This window comes from Ambystoma mexicanum, chromosome 6p, assembly GCF_040938575.1.
Source record: "Ambystoma mexicanum isolate Mex_15411 chromosome 6p, UKY_AmexF1_1, whole genome shotgun sequence".
NCBI classification, from domain to species: Eukaryota; Metazoa; Chordata; class Amphibia; order Caudata; family Ambystomatidae; genus Ambystoma; species Ambystoma mexicanum.
Genome location: NC_090935.1, coordinates 25266808 through 25288501, shown reverse-complemented (window position 1 = coordinate 25288501; position 21694 = coordinate 25266808). Strand labels below are relative to the sequence as shown.

General features: G+C 48.9%; 1 protein-coding gene across 1 annotated transcript in view; it reads left to right on the top strand.

Annotated features, from left to right (window-relative positions):
• ARHGEF39 (Rho guanine nucleotide exchange factor 39) overlaps nt 1-21694 on the top strand; it is a 158801-nt gene that overhangs the window by 101935 nt on the left and 35172 nt on the right. Inside the window, exon 8 of the mRNA XM_069626671.1 lies at nt 6289-6417. Within this exon, the coding sequence (XP_069482772.1) occupies nt 6289-6417 (129 nt within the window). The remainder of the gene's footprint in view (nt 1-6288; nt 6418-21694) is intronic.

Genomic DNA, 21694 nt, shown 5'->3' with positions numbered 1-21694 from the left:
TGCAGACTCTTCTATTCCATTGACTTTGTTCTTATTGACTTTGGCTGTCCTGGCTCCCTGCAGACTCTTCTATTCCATTGACTTTGTTCTTATTGACTTTGGCTGTCCTGGCTCCCTGCAGACTCTTCTATTCCATTGACTTTGTTCTTATTGACTTTGGTTGTCATGGCTCCCTGCAGACTCTTCTATTCCATTGACTTTGATTATTAGTGTCCCTCATAGGTGATGCATTGGTTTTTAACTAATGTTGCTGGGAAAGGTTTTTATTAAGTGCTCATATGCTCTGCGAACCTGTTTAAACCTTTTACTTCCTTTTAACCTTTCCTTTCCACAACCTCAGAATTTACCAAGTGCAAAAGTGATCTATAAACGCCAGGACTGTCCTAGTTAGTGTAGTGCCCTCGGGGTGTAGGAGGAGGTGTGTATGAAGCATCTCTAAAGAGCATCTACTAGCTCTGCCTCGATTCTGAGAACGTATTTTTGAAGTGTCGTTTTATTCTTGCACGTTGCCCTTTTTAAAGAAGGCTTATTTAAAACTGACCGTTAAATAAATAATTATTTTACTAGAAAACATTTGTGTTATTTGGATACTTGTATTGGTGAATTTCAATGCTACAGCTCACATTTACCCCTCTTGAGATCAGCCTGGCTGCTCTGTCAGTACTACCAACTTGTGTAGTACAGACCTATTCCAATAGGTGGGTTACTTTAACTAATACCAAGAGGACAAATGATCTCCCGCAGGGTTACTACATCACGTCTTGGACTTCTGGACCTTTTTCTTTAATCCTGAATGAGTGGAGCCTTTTCCCACTCATTAATTCTTATGGGCTCTGTCTTTTGGAACTCTGTTCTTTGTATTTTATCTGCCCTATGGAGTGTTTTTCCTCCATACCTCGTAAAGGCATCTGTATTTTACTGTTGCAGCAGAAGGCTCCTTATCGGCAGTGCTGCTCGGGACCCTAAGGGCCCTTCTTTGAGATTCTTCTTTATTCTCGAGTAACTACTGTTCTTAAGGATAGAGAGATACTTGGTATCTCTCTTAAAGCTTTATAGTCTGAGATATTGGCACATACCACCTTTAGTGGAGTGCCAGAGGGATACTTAGATCCCCCTTCTCTCTGCTCCTGTGACTAAAAAGTCACAGGCAATCTCCTAGTTATGGCTGGCAGTAGTGGCCGTGTTCTACCAACTGTTGTGTGATTCTGCTACCATAGTCTATGTCCATAGCCCCAGTTAAGCACAATAAGGGCACCAGAGTCCTAACTCGGGGGGCTTTCTTCTTGATTCGCCATTACTAGCGTGGTTGTTCTACCATTCTGGGGGGGGCGGGGATGTGTGTTGTGTGTGTTTTGCCTTTGGCAGGAACCCGTGAGTGTCCCTGCCTAGACTTCAGAATGTCTGGGCAGGCAGAAAGTGGGGGAGGAGTTGTCCACCCCCTGTCCTCTGTCTGCTAGAGGGCACGAACGACAGCCGAACGCTCCTTTCTGTAAACTGCTGAGGAAGGTTGCGGAGGAGCGAGTGCTATAACTGTATAAGAGGTGAGGCTCTTGGAGTGTAAAACAAGTAGACCACTCGAAGATGACGACCAGAGATGCCTGTAGACTCTTTGCAACATCGTAAAACGACCACTACTGTCCTGACCCAATTTTCTACATGGCATAGAAACTCCGAATAGGACTCCTTGCCTTTGACTGGTGGGAACAACCAGTCCCAAGACAAACTCTGTTTTGAGCCATCTCTCGAGGTCCAGTGAGTTTCCAGAGCTGAGAACCCCCAATACCAGGAGACCTGCTGCCCATTCAGAGTACATTGTCATGGAAAGACCAAGTGTTAGCGTGAATTCTCATAAATGTGCTAATTCCCTTTTACCTTAGTCCCCCAGCTCTTTTGCTGGACTTTAGTACGTTTAATTTTTATCCTGGAAGAGAGTAAGACCTTTTTCTCACTCATGTGTTTTTGTCATGATTTGAACACTGTTTCTTTTAGTTGTGGAGTCTCACAAACTCCATAGGCATCATCTTTTTACCTTGTGACACACAGCACCTTCAGTGCAGTGGCACAGGGAAGTCTCTTGTATTTCCCAAAGGTTTACATAACTTCTCTTGGTTAGACTACTGTTTCTAACAGCTGTGAAGCGAAATTGACTTAACTTACATTTGTAACTTTCTAGACCCAGCACACACTATCTTACAATAGGGTGCTGGAGGGGTTACTTAGTATTCCCTTTGTCTAGTTTCTCATGTAACATATGTGTTACCCTTTCTACAATTAATGTCTGGTGGCAGTGGTTTTCTTTTTACTACCATTGTGTGTTTTTAGCGCGGGCTGGGTTTGCAGCTGCAGTATTGCACCCGTGGGTGCCCTTTTTGTCAAAAAGGCCCCGGTCTTTTTTCGCCATTTCTTGTTGGATAGGTCCTTCTTGAGATTTACTCTGCGCGCCAAACCGGGTTTGCCCCTTTTGTTCATTTAGTCTTTGGTGGGATTCACTAGTGAAGCCCGACTCTGGATCCGGGTGGTCTGGCAGGGAAGCAAGGGAGGCTCCCGAAGCTTCCTGTGCTTAGTCTCTGTGGCTACAAGAATGCACCCAAAGGTGATTGGCCAGCCACCCTGCTGTGTGAATGACAGCTAGGCTACGAATGAAAGGGAGAAACCTGCATAAAAGGCAAGGCTTTTTGGCTTGGAAGGCAGAGTTGACCACTGGACGGAGGAATCTGAAGAAAAACCTGGAAGAGACGTCTGCTGCAACTCGCAGACTGTTGGTTTACTCAGTGAAGCCCTCCAGCAGTGTTGAAGCTCTGAATTCGCCTCGAATAGAGAATCCCTGTAAAGAACGATTTCTCCCCTTGAGTTGGTGGGACCAATTGACCCCAAGACAAACTCATCTGGAAATCCTCTCGTTGCTGGCTGTACTTCCATTTGCTGCTGCAGGAACCGAGTGCCAGGGAGAGGAACACTAGAATCGGGTGCATCGTTTTTAAGCAGGACACAAGCTCCAGGAAGATCTTCCAGACTCCCTCGAAGCAGGACTGACCAAACCTGAGCCACCTCAACATAGTGCTGGACTCCAGAAGTAAGGAAAGTCCATCTCGTGTCCGAGAACCGCGGTGGTGCTTTTGCTGAGTCGCTGAAACCGCAAAGTGACGCTTATCTGAACTTTGCCCATTGCTGCCGCAGTTGTGAGAATCGTAGTGCAGGAGTCCCCAGACGTCCTCCCTCTTGTCCCTACGACTGAGGCCCAGGAACAAAGGACCTGCAAGACCTACAACGGGAACAAAAGCCAGCTGGAACCAATTTCTTCAGACCTAAGGTACTGTAAACTAAGGGGCACTTACCTCTCAACTGTGTAGCTCGCTTGCTCTCAGTTGAGACCTGCATTTGCTGCCCTTTGCAGAGTTGCTTGCAGCTTTGCCCCTCACAAGCCTCCCAGCTTGTAGCCCAACAGTGTTTTCTTCTACAAAACTCTCTATAACATTGGGTAAGACTTTTTACTTACCTTCAAGAAGTGCCTCAGCTCCCATAGTCTTGGCTCAAGTAACATTGGCTGTCGTGGCTCCCTGAAGACTCTTCTAACTGACTTTGTGCTTTGATCTGTCGCTCCAAAAAGTCATACATTCTTTACTTGCATAGCTGGGAAAGGGTTAACTTATATTGCATTGGGGGGGTTTAAAAGTACTTAGCAGTTTGAGAAACTTGTTAACCATTTTTTCCTTCCCTAAACCTTTTCCTTCTGAAACCAAACTCAGTATTGCTTTAAATGTACCAGTGATATGTCAATGCCCACAGTGTCCTAACTATTGAAGTCAACTGAGGGTGTAGGAAGTGTCTGTGCCATCCCAAATGGGTATCTACTGATTTATTGAAACTGAGTGTGTATTTTTGAAGTATATTTAAGTGTTACATATTTTCTCCGTCTAAAGAAGGCTTATTAAATAAATAAGTATTTAATCAAGAAACCTTCAGTGTAAGTGTTATTTGCATACTTGTCACTGTGAAACTTTGTTGCAATCCTACAGCTCACATTGACCCCTCTTGAGATAAGCCTGGCTGCTCAGTCACTCTACCAACTTGTGTAGTACAGACTTATACCAAAGGTTGGGTTACCTATTGCCAGGAGGTCAAGGCTGGTGCAGTCTCCCACAGGGTACTGCATACAATCTTGCCTAACGCCAAACTGGTCCAAATCTTTGCTGACCCTTCAAGGACACTCCAGAGATCCGATCCAACTCCCCATGGCACCCGCAGCAGAGTGTGCGACTGAGAAGTGAAGAAGATTGGCCGGGCTAATTGTGTCCTTCGTTAGTGCTGCAGAAAAGACGACAAATCCAGAGTTAACCTAGAAGCTGATGAAAGCCGTGCCAGAGGTCCGACCTCGAGACTGCTGCTGAGAGATTCCGTACATTGTCCTGCCTTTCATCACCACACCAAGTAATATGGAGGTTGAGTGCAGTACCGCCAAATCGAGGAGAATACAGCCACAATCTTTTCTTCAAACCTAGGGTACTGTGGGGAAAATGTTATTGCTTACCTTGATCCGTGAAGACGCTCCAGAGCGTTGGAGTGCACCTGGAGGTGTCCAGGGTATCCCCCTCTTACCTCTGACTCACGCCGCTGCTGGTGTCCCTTTAGCAAGTCCTTAACAGGATCTCCAACGTTGGTTGTTTACTTGCTACATTGTAAAGACTAGAGACTCGAAGATATCCACAGGAACCTTTCGTAATCTGCTGCTTGTCCAGTTTAAGTGGGACTTTAGGAAAACTCCCCTAATAGACAGGACACTGAAAGGGATTCTGCAGCAGGGATCTATGGGGAAGGCTTTAGGCAAGGGTTGCTCTGTGGTTTTGGCACTTTTTTAGAAGCCAGAAAAAGACTGAATATCGCTGATTGGATTTGCGTCGCTATTCTGGTCCAGCACTCTGGTGAGGGGACTTCAAGGAGTGCTATCACGTCTCTGGAGGTCCAGCGGGATGCCACCAAAGTTTCAGCTCGATTCGGACTTGGCTTAAGGTCCCATAGTATTAGGGTATTGCAGCCACGCAAGATCGCAGCACAACGTGGATGGGATAAAAATGCAGGTCTTCTCGAGTCTAGTGGATCTCATCAGGATCTGGTTCGGAGTCATTGTTTTCGGAGTGCCCAGGTCGCTTGGAAAGAAGTGTAACCGCAGGCTCTCCGGTTGCTGGAAATCTCAGCTGCAGTTTCTTCATCTTCCTCTTCGGATTCAAGTCCAGTGGTCGACTAACTCTTCAGCTTCCAGGATCTGAGTTTTTATTAGGAACAACAACACAACGTCTGCATTATCTCCCTGCATTGTACAACAAGTGGTGGTCTGGTTGTCCAATCTTGACAGCCGGCCTCCCACTGGGAGTTGGTTCCTTTCAGGCAAGGTGGAAGACAAAGGGCGGCTGAGTTTTAGACTCCTCCCTCACTTCCTGCCTTTCCAGACACTCTGGAGCCTGGGAGTGGGAATCCAAGGGATTCCTGCTGAAGATAAAATTAACACAAATGACGTTCCTGCCCTTGAGGCCAGGGGAAGGATCGAGAAAGGACAAGAAACACTAAAATGGCGAATAAAGAAGACAGGGGCCATTTTGCTAAAATAGGCACCCTTGCTTGCCTTTAACGCACCTATGGAAGTAGCCTGCGGTAAAAATTAGGTAAATGGTTCACTGCCACTAGCCATTTAAGTTTAGCTTGCCTCTGCAACAGAAATGTTACAATGCTAGTCAGAAGGGGGATACATTGTATCTCCCCAGCACTTCAAATAAGTTGAGGGGTGCTGGTTTTCACCTAACAAAATGTAGAAGGGGTAAAACTATCCTTTCTTCCCTTGGGAACTATAGTTCTCACAAGGTTAGCCAGAGGGAGCTAAAAAGGGAGACCAAAGGCCAACCCTGTAACAATAAAAAGGTTATACTACCAAAAAGGTGTCAAAGAGGATACAATTAACAGGAAACTATGGGGAGTCTTAACAATGACACCCATAAAAAGCGTAAAAACCTTCTATGAGTGTGGGAAAAAAAAGTTCCCACTCACTGAGGTATAATGAAAAATAATCCACTAGTCCAGGAAAATGTTCTGGGATTGTGACAGGTCAGGAAGATTTGTCATAGATATGAAAATCTTAACTAACAAATACCTTCATGTGCTGGCTTCAGGTCGGGAGGTCTCAGTGTTCCACTTTCCCTGATGATCTATGCAAGGGTGCATGTCAATGCCTTGTGGACTTTGTATGTTGTGTGTCCTGAGTTTACGCAAGCTAAGATTCTCACGATTCTGTTTACACAGGGGCAGTGAAGGCCCTGTCGGAGGTCGCGCAGTATATCCAGGACAATGCACGAAGCCACGAAAACTACCTGCAGGTTGTGAGGGTGCAGAAGCTTTTGAAGGGGCGAAAGACTAAAGTGTTGGTGCCAGGTGAGTCTGGGTAGATGAAGCCATCATTTGTGGAGGGTGAGCATTGCCATTGACCCTCTTTAGTGGTCTGAGGGAGGACCATTATTGGAGGCCAGCAAAGAACGGGCTTTGTTTTGGTTGTAAAGTCAGCTGGGGTATGGTGGACAACCCATCATCACAGGGTGGTGGGAGATCGGGGGGGCAGGAGAGATCGATGGTGGGAAGTGAAATGACAAATAGAGAAAGAATAGAGGGGATGATCCTGCAGTGATCAAGCCATTATTCGGGGAGGATTGAGCGGGATGAATTGGGCAAAATGCATCTTGGGTGTTGGAGTGAGAAGTGTAGAGGGGACTGGGAATAATCAAATCCAAAGTTGCTGGTGTCACTGCCATCACTTGAATGGGTGGCTGCTGTCAACTCACTGAGGGGAGGTTATGAGAGGCAGTCGCTCGGCCACAGAGGGCGACAAGCCTGTAGACCCCCACAAGCAAGCACTTGATGGCTGTGCGAGGCCCGAAGGCCCCAAGAAGGGGGAATGGAGCGGGTAAATGTACGGATGAGAGATGGGCGTATAGCATTCCCTGGTGACAGATGTGTAGTAGACTGTGCTACAAAGATGTCAGAGATTAATCACCACAGAATTGAAGTAGGATTATCCATTACTAGTTAGACAATGTGGGGCAGGTTCCAGTCGTTCCCTTGAGTGGTTCCGCTCAGTCTCTTAATGAAGGGGGTATTCACTCGGTCTTCCCAACCCCTCCCCAAGCTAATCAAATGTAAGACTTTCTACGTGTATCGATTTTACCCATAATCTCTGAAGAGGACTTTCAAGGGTTAAATAATCAACTCACAGAGGTGGAGATAAGTAGGGCTATAGCCAGGCTCACTGGTGGGAATGTGGTGGGGCCGGACGGCCTTCCAATCAATGTTTATAAACTATTACTGGATTCCTTTGCTCCGAGACTGAAAGTGTTGTTCTCCGAGGCCTGTGTGCTGGGTTATATCCCCTTGTCTGTGACTGAAGCCAACATTGTGGTCGAGACCCAACACAATGCAGCTCTTATGGGCCAATTCCCCTTATTAATTCAGATGTAGAAATCCTGGCATAATGCGTAGTGGGTCGCCTCGGGTGGCTATTCCTGAAATTGGTGCATCACGGCCAAATTGCATGTATAATAGTCAGGCGTTTCCCGGATACTATGCAGTGACTTCTGACTATCATAATTGGCCTATCAGAGCCGCCAGAAGATGCTATTCTATCCCTCTGTCGAGAAAGCCTTTGATGGGCTCAAATGGTGCTATGTGTTTGCAGTGTCTAAAGGTGCAGAAGTACGGCTCGGGCACAATGGTGCTATGTGTTTGCAGTGTGTAAAGGTGCAGAAGTAAGGCTCGGGCACAATGGTGCTATGTGTTTGCAGTGTGTAAAGGTGCAGAAGTAAGGCTCGGGCACAATGGTGCTATGTGTTTGCAATGTGTAAAGGTGCAGAAGTAAGGCTCGGGCACAATGGTGCTATGTGTTTGCAATGTGTAAAGGTGCAGAAGTAAGGCTCGGGCACAACGGTGGCATGTTCTTGCATAGAGGCTTTTATTAATTAAGTCCGCTAAAAGGGGTTTCCCTACCTCAAAGAAGACTAGTGAATTGTCAGAAACTAAAAGGTCTGTCACTGTCGTGTCCCAAAACCTACCTTTTGTCCCTAACACTAACAATCTAAAGTAACTGTACAAGGATGATCTCTTCTCAAAGAAAAAGTGTTCTTTGTGTTTTCAACCAACAGAAACGTTTCCAGTTACGCTGGTAATAAAGTGATGGCAAATACTGTTCCAAAATACAGGATTCCAAGGTTAGGGGAGTCCGCCTTTCCCCGAGACTATTTCTTATCTCACATCGCTGGATAATTCACCCTGAACTGTTCCTTGGCTTCACAGTTCTTGCATCCTGCCAGCTTGGCACAGTCTGCTACCAAGCAAAGGATTCCTTTTGTCAGTGCCAGAGTTCTTGACCCTCTTATTCCACGCTCGCAACACTTGGTTCACTCTCCTGTGTGTTTTCTCCTGGGCTGTCTGTTTCCCTCATAGGGTCCCAGACCCTCTTTGCTTATTCTCATATGGGTGTGTGTCCCAGACTCGCACTGTTGTGTTGTATCCGCTTGGTTCACTCTTTGCTTATTCTCATATGGGTGCGTGTCCCAGACTCGCACTGTTGTGTTGTATCCGCTTGGTTCACTCTTTGCTTATTCTCATATGGGTGCGTGTCCCAGACTCGCACTGTTGTGTTGTATCCGCTTGGTTCACTCTTTGCTTATTCTCATATGGGTGCGTGTCCCAGACTCGCACTGTTGTGTTGTATCCGCTTGGTTCACTCTTTGCTTATTCTCATATGGGTGCGTGTCCCAGACTCGCACTGTTGTGTTGTATCCGCTTGGTTCACTCTTTGCTTATTCTCATATGGGTGCGTGTCCCAGACTCGCACGGTTGTGTTGTATCCGCTTGGTTCACTCTTTGCTTATTCTCATATGGGTGCGTGTCCCAGACTCGCACTGTTGTGTTGTATCCGCTTGGTTCACTCTTTGCTTATTCTCATATGGGTGCGTGTCCCAGACTCGCACGGTTGTGTTGTATCCGCTTGGTTCACTCTTTGCTTATTCTCATATGGGTGCGTGCCCCAGACTCGCACTGTTGTGTTGTATCCGCTTGGTTCACTCTTTGCTTATTCTCATATGGGTGCGTGTCCCAGACTCGCACTGTTGTGTTGTATCCGCTTGGTTCACTCTTTGCTTATTCTCATATGGGTGCAGCTCCCAGACTCGCACTGTTGTGTTGTATCCGCTTGGTTCACTCTTTGCTTATTCTCATATGGGTGCGTGTCCCAGACTCGCACTGTTGTGTTGTATCCGCTTGGTTCACTCTTTGCTTATTCTCATATGGGTGCGTGTCCCAGACTCGCACTGTTGTGTTGTATCCGCTTGGTTCACTCTTTGTTTATTCTCATATGGGTGCGTGTCCCAGACTCGCACTGTTGTGTTGTATCCGCTTGGTTCACTCTTTGCTTATTCACATATGGGTGCGTGTCCCAGACTCGCACTGTTGTGTTGTATCCGCTTGGTTCACTCTTTGCTTATTCTCATATGGGTGCAGCTCCCAGACTCGCACTGTTGTGTTGTATCCGCTTGGTTCACTCTTTGCTTATTCTCATGTGGGTGCAGCTCCCAGACTCGCACTGTTGTGTTGTATCCGCTTGGTTCACTCTTTGCTTATTCTCATATGGGTGCGTGTCCCAGACTCGCACTGTTGTGTTGTATCCGCTTGGTTCACTCTTTGCTTATTCTCATATGGGTGCTTGTCCCAGACTCGCACTGTTGTGTTGTATCCGCTTGGTTCACTCTTTGCTTATTCTCATATGGGTGCAGCTCCCAGACTCGCACTGTTGTGTTGTATCCGCTTGGTTCACTCTTTGCTTATTCTCATATGGGTGCAGCTCCCAGACTCGCACTGTTGTGTTGTATCCGCTTGGTTCACTCTTTGCTTATTCTCATATGGGTGCGTGTCCCAGACTCGCACTGTTGTGTTGTATCTGCTTGGTTCACTCTTTGCTTATTCTCATAAGGGTGCGCGTCCCAGACTCGCACTGTTGTGTTGTATCCGCTTGGTTCACTCTTTGCTTATTCTCATATGGGTGCGTGTCCCAGACTCGCACTGTTGTGTTGTATCCGCTTGGTTCACTCTTTGCTTATTCTCATATGGGTGCAGCTCCCAGACTCGCACTGTTGTGTTGTATCCGCTTGGTTCACTCTTTGTTTATTCTCATATGGGTGCGTGTCCCAGACTCGCACTGTTGTGTTGTATCCGCTTGGTTCACTCTTTGCTTATTCTCATATGGGTGCAGCTCCCAGACTCGCACTGTTGTGTTGTATCCGCTTGGTTCACTCTTTGCTTATTCTTATATGGGTGCGTGTCCCAGACTCGCACTGTTGTGTTGTATCCGCTTGGTTCACTCTCCTGCCAAGTGTTGTTAGGTAGGAATTGGTCTAGTAACACTGTGTGAGACTACAGAACACTTCTCTGCATGGTATTAGGTAACCCACCTTTTGTTATAGGTCTGTACTACACAAGTTGGTAAACGTGAGCTGTCGCAATGAAATTCGCAAATCCTAGTAACCAAGTAACACTTACACTCAAGGTTTCAGTTAATAAATAGTTATTTATTTAATATAAATTATTAAACAAGCGTTCTTTAAAAAGCGCCAGATATGTAACGATCAAATATACTTTAACATACTTTTCCAGAATCAGCACAACTTAGTGGATGTGCTTTTTACACACTTACTACACCCGGAGGGGACTTCGTTCACAAGGACCGTAATTGCATTTATAGATCACTAGTTATACTGTACAGATGCTGAGGTTGCAGAAAGGAAAGGTTCAAGTAAGGAAACAAAGGTTAAACATGCTCTCGTTATATGTTAGGACAAATAAGTCTTCCAATGAAGTCTAGATGAGCCTTTCCCAGCAAGAACAGTCTAAAACAGGTCACCAGCTACGAGGGACTGAAATATCAGTCAGTAGACTAGAGGAGTCTGCAGGGAGCCAGGACAGCTGGAGCTGAGGCACTTATTAGATAATACAAGTCTTGCACAAAGTTAAGTTTTGTAGAAATCACTTGTTGGGTCGCAAGCTGTTAAGTTGGAATCAACTCTAAGGTAAGTCACTGCAAGTCTCAACTGAGAAGATCACAGCTCAAGACGACACTGAGGTAAGTACCCCAAGTCTAAACAGTACCTCTGGTTTGAAGAAGAGTGGTCCTGCTGGATTCTGTCCTGTTGCAGCGATGCAGACCCTGGGTTCCTGAGCCTCAGTCGTGGGGACAAGAGGGAGGACATCTGGAGGGCTCCTGCGGCAGCAATTTGGCGATCGTCGGCAGCTACGGGCTCTTTTCGGATTAGCGGCACTTCGCAGTTTCAGCGGTCGGCAAACCGCACCATCTCGGATCTCGCATACCGGTTGGGCTTCCTTCACTCGTTGGGTCCTGCACTCTGGTGAGGGGACGCGAGCTCTGGTCGTCCTGCTTCTGGAGGGTCCTTAGGAGACTCCTGGAGCTTCTGACCAGATTGCAGATGTTGCACTCGACTACGGATTTCTCGACCCGTGGCAGGGAAGAAGTCGTCCCTTCCAAAGCTTCTCTTGTCGGTCAGAAAAGGAGTTTAGCACAGCAGCAGGGCTTCACCGGGCAAAGGTCCAGGATTATGCAGCAATATTCATTCACGGGTTCTTTGCCAGGTCTTTGAGTGGTCGACTCACCTCTGGTCCCAAAACCCTCGCCTTTTTAAGCAGGTTTCTCCCATTCATGCACAGCCTAGGCTGTCAATCACACAGCAGGGTGGCTGAAAGGACAACCAGCCAGTCAATCAGGACTGGTTGCATTCGGGCATTTCTAGCGACAAAGGACAGGGGAATTTCAGGAACCTCCCTCACATCCTGCATTTCCAGACTCACTGGAGCCAGAGACGGGCTTCAGGGCTGAAGCCCCCCAAGGGCAAAACGAACAAAGGGCTCAACTCGGCTTCGGCGCAAAACCCAAGAAAGACCTCACAAATATAAAATGGTGAAAAAAATAGACTAAGCCATTTTGACAAAAATGGTCACCCATGGGTGCTATACTGCAGCTGATTTAAAGTAGTGAGGGTAACATAAGAAATGTTACATGAGAATGTAGGAGAAGGGGCTACTAGGTAACCCCCCAGTACTCCACATAAGATGGTGTGTGCTGGACCCACAAAGAAAAAAGGTAAGTAAAGTCAATTTCACCTTACTATTCTTGGGAACAGTAGTTCATACAAGGAAAGGTATTTAAACCTTAGGAGAAATCTAAAGGATTTCTCAGTGACACTGCACTGAAGGTGCTGTGCGTCACCATACAAAAGGAGGATGCCTATGGAGTTATGATATGATATGGCATTTGTAACGCGCCTATACACAAGTGTTTCAAGGCGCGACGAGGCAGGGAGGGGGGAACAAGGGGAAGACAGACAACGATCCTACTAGGCCAGGTGTCATTCAGATCGTGCAGGGGTAGGAGGAAGGGAGAAAGTGCAAGGGGAGGGGGAGGGGGGGAAGTGCAGTACAAAGTAAGTAGAATAAAAATAAATAAATAGGGCCAGCTGGTGGCAAGTGCAAGGTAAGTGCACACAAGTGCTGGGAAGGGGGGGCTGTAGGGATACAGAGACAGTCCCGCAGTGCAGGGGTTGCCAGGGAGGCAGTGCAAGTGGAGAGTGGCTGGGCCCAGGACCGAGGTCGGTGAGAGTGGCCCAGTTGCAGATTCAGTGCAGTTTCAGTGAAGAATTTAGCAGGAGAGAGGGAGAGGGAGAGGGAAAGCAGAAGCAAAGAGGAAGGTTTTGAGGTGCTTCCGGAACCGGAGATGGTTCTCCTCAAGTTTCAGGGAGGCGGGAAGGCTGTTCCAGAGCGCGGAGAGAGATCTACCCTCAGCTCGTTGCTTCGAGAAGCGGCTGACCCTGAGGGAGTTGGAGACGGATGAGCGAAGGGCTCGGGAAGGAAGATATTTAGGAAGAGAGAGTTGAAGGTATTTAGGCCCCAGGCCCCAGAAGGCCTTGTGGACAATGCAGAGGGTTTTGAACTTAATCCTCGCAGCCACTGGGAGCCAGTGTAGAGATTTCAGTCCTGGAGAGATACGGTCCCTGGGCTTGAGGCCAAGGACAAGTCTCGCAGTTCTGTTCTGGATGAGTTGCAGAGGGCGGAGAGTGGAGGCAGGCAGATTAAGTTAGAGGCTGTTACAGTAGTCCAGCTTTGAGAGATCCAGGGCTCGGGAGACAGTGAGCTTCTGGGGGAAGGAGAGGAAGGGAAGAATACCTCTGAGGGGGTGCAGCTGGTAGTGTGACTTCTTAGAGACGTCAGATATATGAGGAGAGAAGGAGAGTGTGGAGTCGAAGATGACCCCGAGGTTTTTTACCTTGCAGGTAGGAGCAGGAAGAGGGCCAAGAGAGGCTGGCCAGAGGGCTGCAGGGAAGGAGTGAGTGGGTGTGCCGATGAGTAGAATCTCAGTCTTACTGGCATTAAGGCAGAGGTCATTGGCGGCACACCATTGCTGGATAGCGGACAGACAGTCAGAGATGAGGGAAGGAGAGGAGGAGGTAGAGGGTAGCCTGAAAATGAGCTGGGTATCGTCCGCATAGCACTGAAAGTTGGGGCAGAGAGCGGCGATGCGGTGGGCAAGGAGTGCCAGATACTGGTTGAACAGCCAGGGAGAGAGATTAGATCCCTGGGGGACACCACAGGTGGAGAAAAAGATGTCAGAGAGGAAGGACCCCAGTTGAACCTGGGAGGGTCGATTGGAAAGGAAAGAGGTCAGCCACGCCAGAGCCTGACCAGTGATACCCAGGTTATCACAGAGACGATTGAGCAGGATGGCATGGTTGACAGTGTCAAAAGCCGAAGAGAGATCGAGCAGAATGAGAACACACGGAGTGTTGGAGTCGAGGTTCAAGAGCAGGTCCTCACGGATGTTCAGGAGAGCAGTTTCCGTGCTTCTGGCAGCTCTGAAGCCAGATTGATGGTCATGAAGACTACCAACAGATTCAGCATGGAGGTTAAGCTGGGAGATGGCCAGTATCTCCAGGACCTTGCCCAGGAAGGGAGTGATGGAGATTGGGCGATAGTTAGCCGGGCAGGAGGGGTCGGAAGAGGGTTTCTTAAGAAGAGGGTGCACAAGGGAGTGCTTGAGGGGGGAAGGGAAGACTCCAGAGGCGAAGGAGTGTTTGCAAAAGTCAGCTAGGGCAGGAGCCAGGGAGTCAATGTGGTCCTTGATAGTTTTGGAGGAACAGGGGTGAACCTGTTTAGACGAGACTTTCATAGATCGGACTTGTCTGGAAACCTCGTCAGCAGAAAAAAAGGGGAAAGGCAGAGAAGGAGGGAGGAGGGGTGGCTGCAGAAGGGCCAGGGGAAGAGCCGGGAAGAGAGGAAGAGAGGTGATAGGAGGAGAGTGAGGACAGGATGTCCTGAGTTTTAGAGATGAAGCGAGAGGCCAGTGCAGAGCAGAGGGCCTGGGAGGGGACAGGAGAGGTAGAGACTGCAGCAGTGTTGGCAAACTCCTTGCAGATTTTAAAGAGTTCGGCCGAGTTGTAAGATGCCGCAGAGATGCGGGCTTGGATAAGGGCTCTCTTCTTAGTGAGAACGGAGAGACGGTATTGCCTTTGGAGCAGGCGGCAGGCCAGTTTGTCAGAGGATGAACATGAAGCACGCCATTTCCTCTCTGCCACCCTGCACTTGCGTTTTGGGGTGACGAGATCCGAGTCATACCAGGAGTTACATTTGGCTTTGGGCTTCAGGCGGATTCTCATGACGGGGGCAAGGATATCAAGAGTGTCAGATATAGCAGAGTGGAGCATGGAGAGGGCTGTGTCAGGGTGGGAATCAGCCGAAGGGGGAGGGTGGGGGCGAGAAGGTTGCAGCAAAAGCCTCAACTGACACGCGCTTCATGGGTCGGATGACCGAGAAGGTGGGTGGCAGTGATGAGGGTGGCTTTGCCTGTGGGGTAGGGAGGGTGAGGTGGGAGGATAGGAGAAAGTGATCACTCCAGGAGAGAGGAGTGGAGAGAGGGACGGAGAGGGGAAGGTCAGAAGAGATCAAGAGTGTGCCCTGCAGAATGAGTAGGCCCAGACGGGAGAATAGAGAGTGAGAGAGAGTTGCATAGGTCACGAAAGAGTCCAGTCGTGGGACAGGAGGCATCCAGGTGGATGTTGAAATCGCCAAGAAAGAGGAGTTGAGTGGTTGAGGACAGGAGTGAGGAGGAGAGATCAGCCCACTCAGAGAGGAAGGAGGAAATTTGACCAGGTGGCCGATAGATAGTAGCCACGGTAAGGGAATGGCTAGGGGGGAGAGAGAGAGCCTGCAGACGAGGCATTCAAAAGAGGAATAGGTCTGTGTAGGAGTGACAGTGGCAGGAATCTACTCAGGGAAGATAAGGGCAACGCCCCCCCTGCACGGTTGGGCCTGGGCACGGAGAGGATCTTGTAACCATCAGGTAGGAGTGTGTCAAAGCTGGTGACAGAGCTGGCCGTGAACCATGTCTTAGTGAGACCGAGGACGTCAAGGTCTAGTTCCTCAAGAAGGCGATAGATATCAGAGGAATGCTTGATGGCAGAGCGAGAGTTAAGAGTGGCAATGTGGAGAAGGTTGCCATCCTTGAAGGACGTCCGGGGAGGGGTACAGATCAGAGGTACGCCCTGCGGAGGTGTAGAAGAGGGAGGTGAAGAATGAGCATGAGAAGGGGCAGGGAGGGAGGGTAGAGGCAAGGTAGCCGAGGACAGAGGAGAGGGGACAGCAGGAGAGGAAAGGAAGTTGATGAGGCGTGGGAAGCGTCTATCAAAGAGGTGAAGGTTGGCCTGAGGGCCTTGGACCAAGACGGTCCCATTAGCGTAGACATTAATGATGGCCTTAGAGGAGCGGAAGGGGGCCAAGAGGACATCCCAACGGGTGCCACCATTAATGGGAGAAGAGGAGAAAGGAGAGAGCACAGAGACCATATGAAGGGTTCATAGGTCAGGCGAAGGCACGAAAAAGAGGATGTCAGTGAGAGTTTCCTTGGAGCAGGCAGTAGTGTAGGTGTCGGCGATAGGGAGGCCTGGGTTGGAGACCAGGATGTCCTTTTTAAACATTTTCCTACCGGATTTAGTGAGGAGAGCAGGATAGTCAATAGAGAAGCAGTTGGAGAAGATAGGCGAGATAGTGAGCACCATGGAGTAGGAGGGAGTGGGGGTGGGGAGACAGACGATACGAGAGCACGCAGACAGGAAGTGAGCGGCAAGCCCAAGTTTACCACATTTCAGAAACAGTAAATGCGTATTAGGTACACACTGGAGAGGCCAACTAAATTTGAGAATCCTGCGAGGGGAGAAAAAACCCTAGTTTACCACATTTCAGAAACAACAGTAAATGCGTATTAGGTACACAGTGGAGAGGCCACCTAAATTTGAGAATCCTGCGAGGGGAGAAAAAACCCTAGTTTACCACATTTCAGAAACAACAGTAAATGCGAGTTTGTCAGACTCCAAAAATAGAGTAAATGCATGATCCAAATCGGGTCAAAACACATGAGTGAGAAAAAGGTCACTCACTCCAGGGTTCAAATCAAAAAGTCCTAGAGTCCAGCAATAGAGCTGTGGGTCTCTAAGGTTGAAGGTACAGAAATGAGAATTCACCATAACGCCCGCGTCTCACACGGGCAGTTAAACCCCCGGGTGGAGAAATGATTTCGCCCATCGCCCTCAGACCCCCTCTGCATACTTTCATATTTCAATGTTGCCAGCGCACAGAAAGTACCTCAGGGTCATGCTAGAGGACACCCACTATGGGTTCAATGTTCTCCCCTCTGGCATTGCCTCAGCCCCAAGGGTGTTCACTAAGGTACTAGTAGCTCCATCCTAGTCTGTCCCTACCTCGACGACTGGCTCTTAACTGGATTTGTATGGAACATCTCAGACAAATACCCACAGGACAGTAGGTCTCCTTTTCAACCTAGGATTCTCTATCAACGATAAAAAATCCAGTCTAACCCCCAGCCAAGTCAAACAGTTTCTGGGGGCTCTAATTTGGACAGAAGACTGGCTCGTCTTCCACCCCTCCGAGAGGGTCCAAAACATGTTGTTCCAGAACTCTCACTATGTAGCCAGTCACCAAGTGACCGCACACAAAGCCATGCAACTGATGGAGATGATGGCTTCCTGCATCTTCCTAGTTCCTCGCGCTCTTCTGCGTATGCGTCCCATGCAAGAGTGGTTCTCGAGCCAATGGTGTCTGGCCAGCGGCCAGTGGGACGATCTAGTGGTTGTCTTGGCAGCCCTCGTTCAGTCTCTGCAATGGTGGTCACGGGAAAACATTCTGCAGAGGAAACCCTTCACCACCCCCCGCAGTAGAAGCCACTTTCACCACAGACTCCTCTCTGATGGGGTGGGGAGTTCGCCTCCAACAGACGACGCACAGCGTGTGGTCTACAGCAGTAGAATCCAATAACATGTTGGAACTACTAGCCGTGTTCAAGGCCCTGTAGGTTTTCTAAACACACCTCCAGGGGGGAAAAAGTTCTAGTCCTCACGGACAGTACTACAGCCATGTATTACTTAAACAGACAGGGGGGGTACTCGCTCTCTAGGACTGTCCAAACTGTCCCAGAACATTTGGAAGTGGGCACTCAAATACAAGAAGTTCCTTCTTTCACATGTTCCAGGGGAACTCGATCATCTGGCAGACGTACTCAGAAGTTGGCTACAGGAGGACATTTTACTCAGCGTCTTCACAGAATGGGGCATCCCAGAGATGGACTTATTCGCCACTCTGGAGAATGCCCAATGCACAGATTACACCTTGAGGTGTCCACAGAACCGCTCCATGGGGAACGGTCTTTGGATAACATGGTCTGGGAGATTTGTCTACGCTTACCCCCCACCTCCTGATTCACCTGCTCAACAGAATAGTGCACAAGATGCACCAAGAACCAGTCACGATAGTCCTGGTGGCCTCTGTTTGGGCTCGCCCACCTTGGTTCTCCCATCTCATGGCAATGTCAGTCTCCCCTCCAAGGAAGTGGGTGTACAACATGCCCTCAAACTCTCAATTTAGCAGCCTGGCTCCTGAGGTCATAGAGTTCGGGCACCTTCAGCTCCCCCAGAGATGCATGGACATACTCGGAGGCACGGAAACCTCCCACCAGACATTGCTACTCCAGCAAATGACGGTGAACAGGGTGAACTATGGCAGGGAAGTGGCCGCTTCGTTCCTAGCGGTGCTCGTCGACGACAGAGCGTTGGCGTCCTGCAAGGAAGAGGCGTGCGGGGCACCTCGATGACAATAGTTCTGGACCGCAAAGAGATGATGATGAACTGTGGCCCAGCAAGGGCGTCGAGTCGTCGGCGTCTATGCGGTCTGTAGGTGGCGGGAAACCCACCGGTGGATACTCCTCGGCGCGTCGCCGGTCGGGCCTTCTCCAGTGGGAGACAAGCGGGTGACGATGCAGACGAGAGCGTCCGATGATCAATGGAAGTTCTTAGGCAAACGGGAGCACAGTGCTTCTCCTTGGAGTTCCGCAGCAGTCCCCGTATCGGGTCGGCAGCCTGTCGTAGGTCTGTCTACCAGGGAGCGTTGGCAAAGATCTGAGGTGCACGATGGTCCCTCGTAGCTCGGGAAGAGGGTGCCTTACCAGGTCCTCTCTGTGTCAGTCCTTGGAGGCACAGCAGCTTTCAGATTGTGAAGGAGAGCAACAGCAATTCTTCTCGTCTAGCAGGGCTTCAAGGTCAAGCGTCAGTTAATCCAGTTACTCGTCGTAGTGGACTTCAGCTTCTGTACACGATTCCTAGCAGTGAGAGGTCCCCAGATATACTGTTGATCTCCCATTCATTCCGCTGGGTCACACTCCAGCATCCAATCACGACTACGGGCAGTCATGCAGGCAGGCAGCCAATCGGGCACACGAGGTATTCAGGCCATTCACTTCTCTCCAGACACTCGCAACAAGTTATGTGTATTGGGACAAGTACCGAGCCATTCAACACTCCAAGCTGCATTCATACCGGTTTCGGGCAGAGTTGTCTCAGTCATTGTGTCAGCCACTAGATACTAGACACCCACAACACAGAATGCATATTCGTCACGCACTCTATTCACCCAGGTCCCACCCACAGGAGTTACCCACAACATACATCACCGGGAAGGCTCCAGCTAGTCTGACTGGGCCTTCACAACAACACCATATATGGCACTTCCATCCAACAGCCAGTCAGGGGGAAGGGACAGAGTCGGGGCTTCCCAGGACTTTGGGAAAACAAGGTAATGGGTAATAGAAAGCAAGAGGCCACCGGGGCCATCTTGTTTTCCATCAGGAATAAACTGATCCCAATGGCAGGGCCGGGGTATCCCAAAATGGAGGATACTCCGCGCACCTGTCAAATTCAGCATGGAGCTGCCACCAGCCCATAACCTGCTCTGTGGGCCACCCACAGGTGCCCAAAAACATACACTAGGGGCACAGGGTTGTACCTCCTCACCCATGGGTGCCATAAGGGTATCCCACGGGTCCGTTCACCAAACCAAAAGAAAGAGAGCTGCACCGCCAGGAGTCCCACATGGAAAACACGACAGAACACACGATAAAAAGCAGTACAGGACAAGGATACGGAGGCCCTGTCCCTCCGATGCATTTCCAGCATCGCATTCCTCCCCTCGTGGAGTTGAAGGAACATAGGCTTCCTACACGGTCTCTCTTCTGTACTCGCTTATGCACTCTATAAGGCCCCTCATGGCAAGAAAAAACAACTGGTGGGACCTCGACCCGTGATGGATTTTTTTTTTGTATGTTACATGTTACGTTAGGTATAGTGTTAGTCACGCCCATGTTGACGACCCTGTCAATCTTCTAAAGATAGATGCAATACTCTTCGATTTCCACTAGATTTCAGACTATATGCACAGCATGTGAAATCTAAGCAGCTACAACCATCAGAAATGTTATTACGGTGAGTAATGCATGTCCTCTAATTGCACACTTTGGAGAGACAAAAAAAGTCACCCATAGGTTAAAAGACTAGGTGAGAGGGGAATCATGCTCACCTAGGGACAAGGACAAATAATCACCAAGTCCAAGCAAAAAAGTTCTGGTGTTGACACAGGGCAGGAAGATGTATCACTAATATGAATATCTTACCTAACCGAGCCGTCCCAGAACAGAATATCAGAACAACGCTGAGCCAGACCCAATTTTGACACCATCTTCAGCCACTGCACCAGTGGCCCATAGGCCCCCATTGATTGGAACCAACGACTGAGGGGTGATCATCTAGAAAATCTGACATTTTGATGTGTGGGCCCACCACTACGTCTGCCCCCTTTGCCCAATAGGGATTGCTTGCATGGGCACAAATTCTACTCCCTAGCCTGGCTTTGATCAGTGTAGTTTAAGCCAAGAGAATCCCCCTCCCACTTCCCGTAACACCTGGTGTGGGGGACTTGGGTGTGTATCCCTAACTTTGAGTGGTTACCTGTTTTCTTCAAGTAGGGCTTTATTAATCGCACGTTTTACTAACTGTGGGCTTTGGCAACACCTGTACAGGAAATTCTACCCTCACCTCTAACCAGGCACTTAAATGAACATTGACTCTCTTGAGAAATTCTATAGTGTACTTACCTGCTAAGAAAGGGCTACATACGCTAACCGGGTTCGAAATTGCTGGGAGCTATTTAGCTACGGGAGACTGGTTGACTTGACAGCAACAGCTACCATGAGCTGCCTTCGGTTCTCCAGGCCAACTGGTGCCATACAAATATGCCTATGTGACAACTCTGTTTTTGGGAATGCGCATAAATATATTTTATTTATTTAAATTTATAAAGCGCGCAAACGGCCCTCTGGCATCATGGCGCTGTTACAGGTGACTTGCTTGGGACAAATGGTACAGTGAAATGGTACATTTAGGCAACCATTAGGAAACCACTAAGACATTTGAAGCAGAATGGGTCATGTACAATGTACAAACAGGTATAGCTGGCATCTCCGATGGAAGTTAATTTGGTGTCAGTCTGTATAACCTCTTCTGGTTTCCCAGAGCCAGCTCCTGCTTAGTGGATGATGCTGGAAACCCATGAGCTGGTTTTAGCTCCTGCTTAACGGATGATGCCGGATACCTAGGAGCGGCTTTTAGTTCCTGCTCACCGGATGATGCTGGATACCCAGGAGGTGCTTTTAGTTCCTGCTCACCGGATGATGCTGGATACCCAGGAGCTGCTTTTAGTTCTGCCCACCGGATGATGCCGGATACTCAGGAGCTGCTTTTGTTCCTGCTCACCAGATGATGCTGGATACCCAGGAGCTGCTTTTTGTTCCTGCTCACCAGATGATGCTGGATACCCAGGAGCTGCTTTTAGTTCTGCTCACCGGATGATGCCGGATACTCAGGACCTGCTTTTAGTTCCTGCTCACCGGATGATGCCGGATACCCAGGAACTGCTTTTAGTTCCTGGTCACCGGATGATGCTGGATACCCAGGAGCTGCTTTTAGTTCCTGCTCACCGGATGATGCGGATACTCAGGAGCTGCTTTTAGTTCCTGCTCACCGGATGATGCCGGATACTCAGGAGCTGCTTTTAGTTCCTGCTCACCGGATGATGCCGGATACTCAGGAGCTGCTTTTAGTTCCTGCTCACCGGATGATGCCGGATACTCAGGAGCTGCTTTTAGTTCCTGCTCACCGGATGATGCCAGATACTCAGGAGCTGCTTTTAGCTCCTGCTAATGAAATCA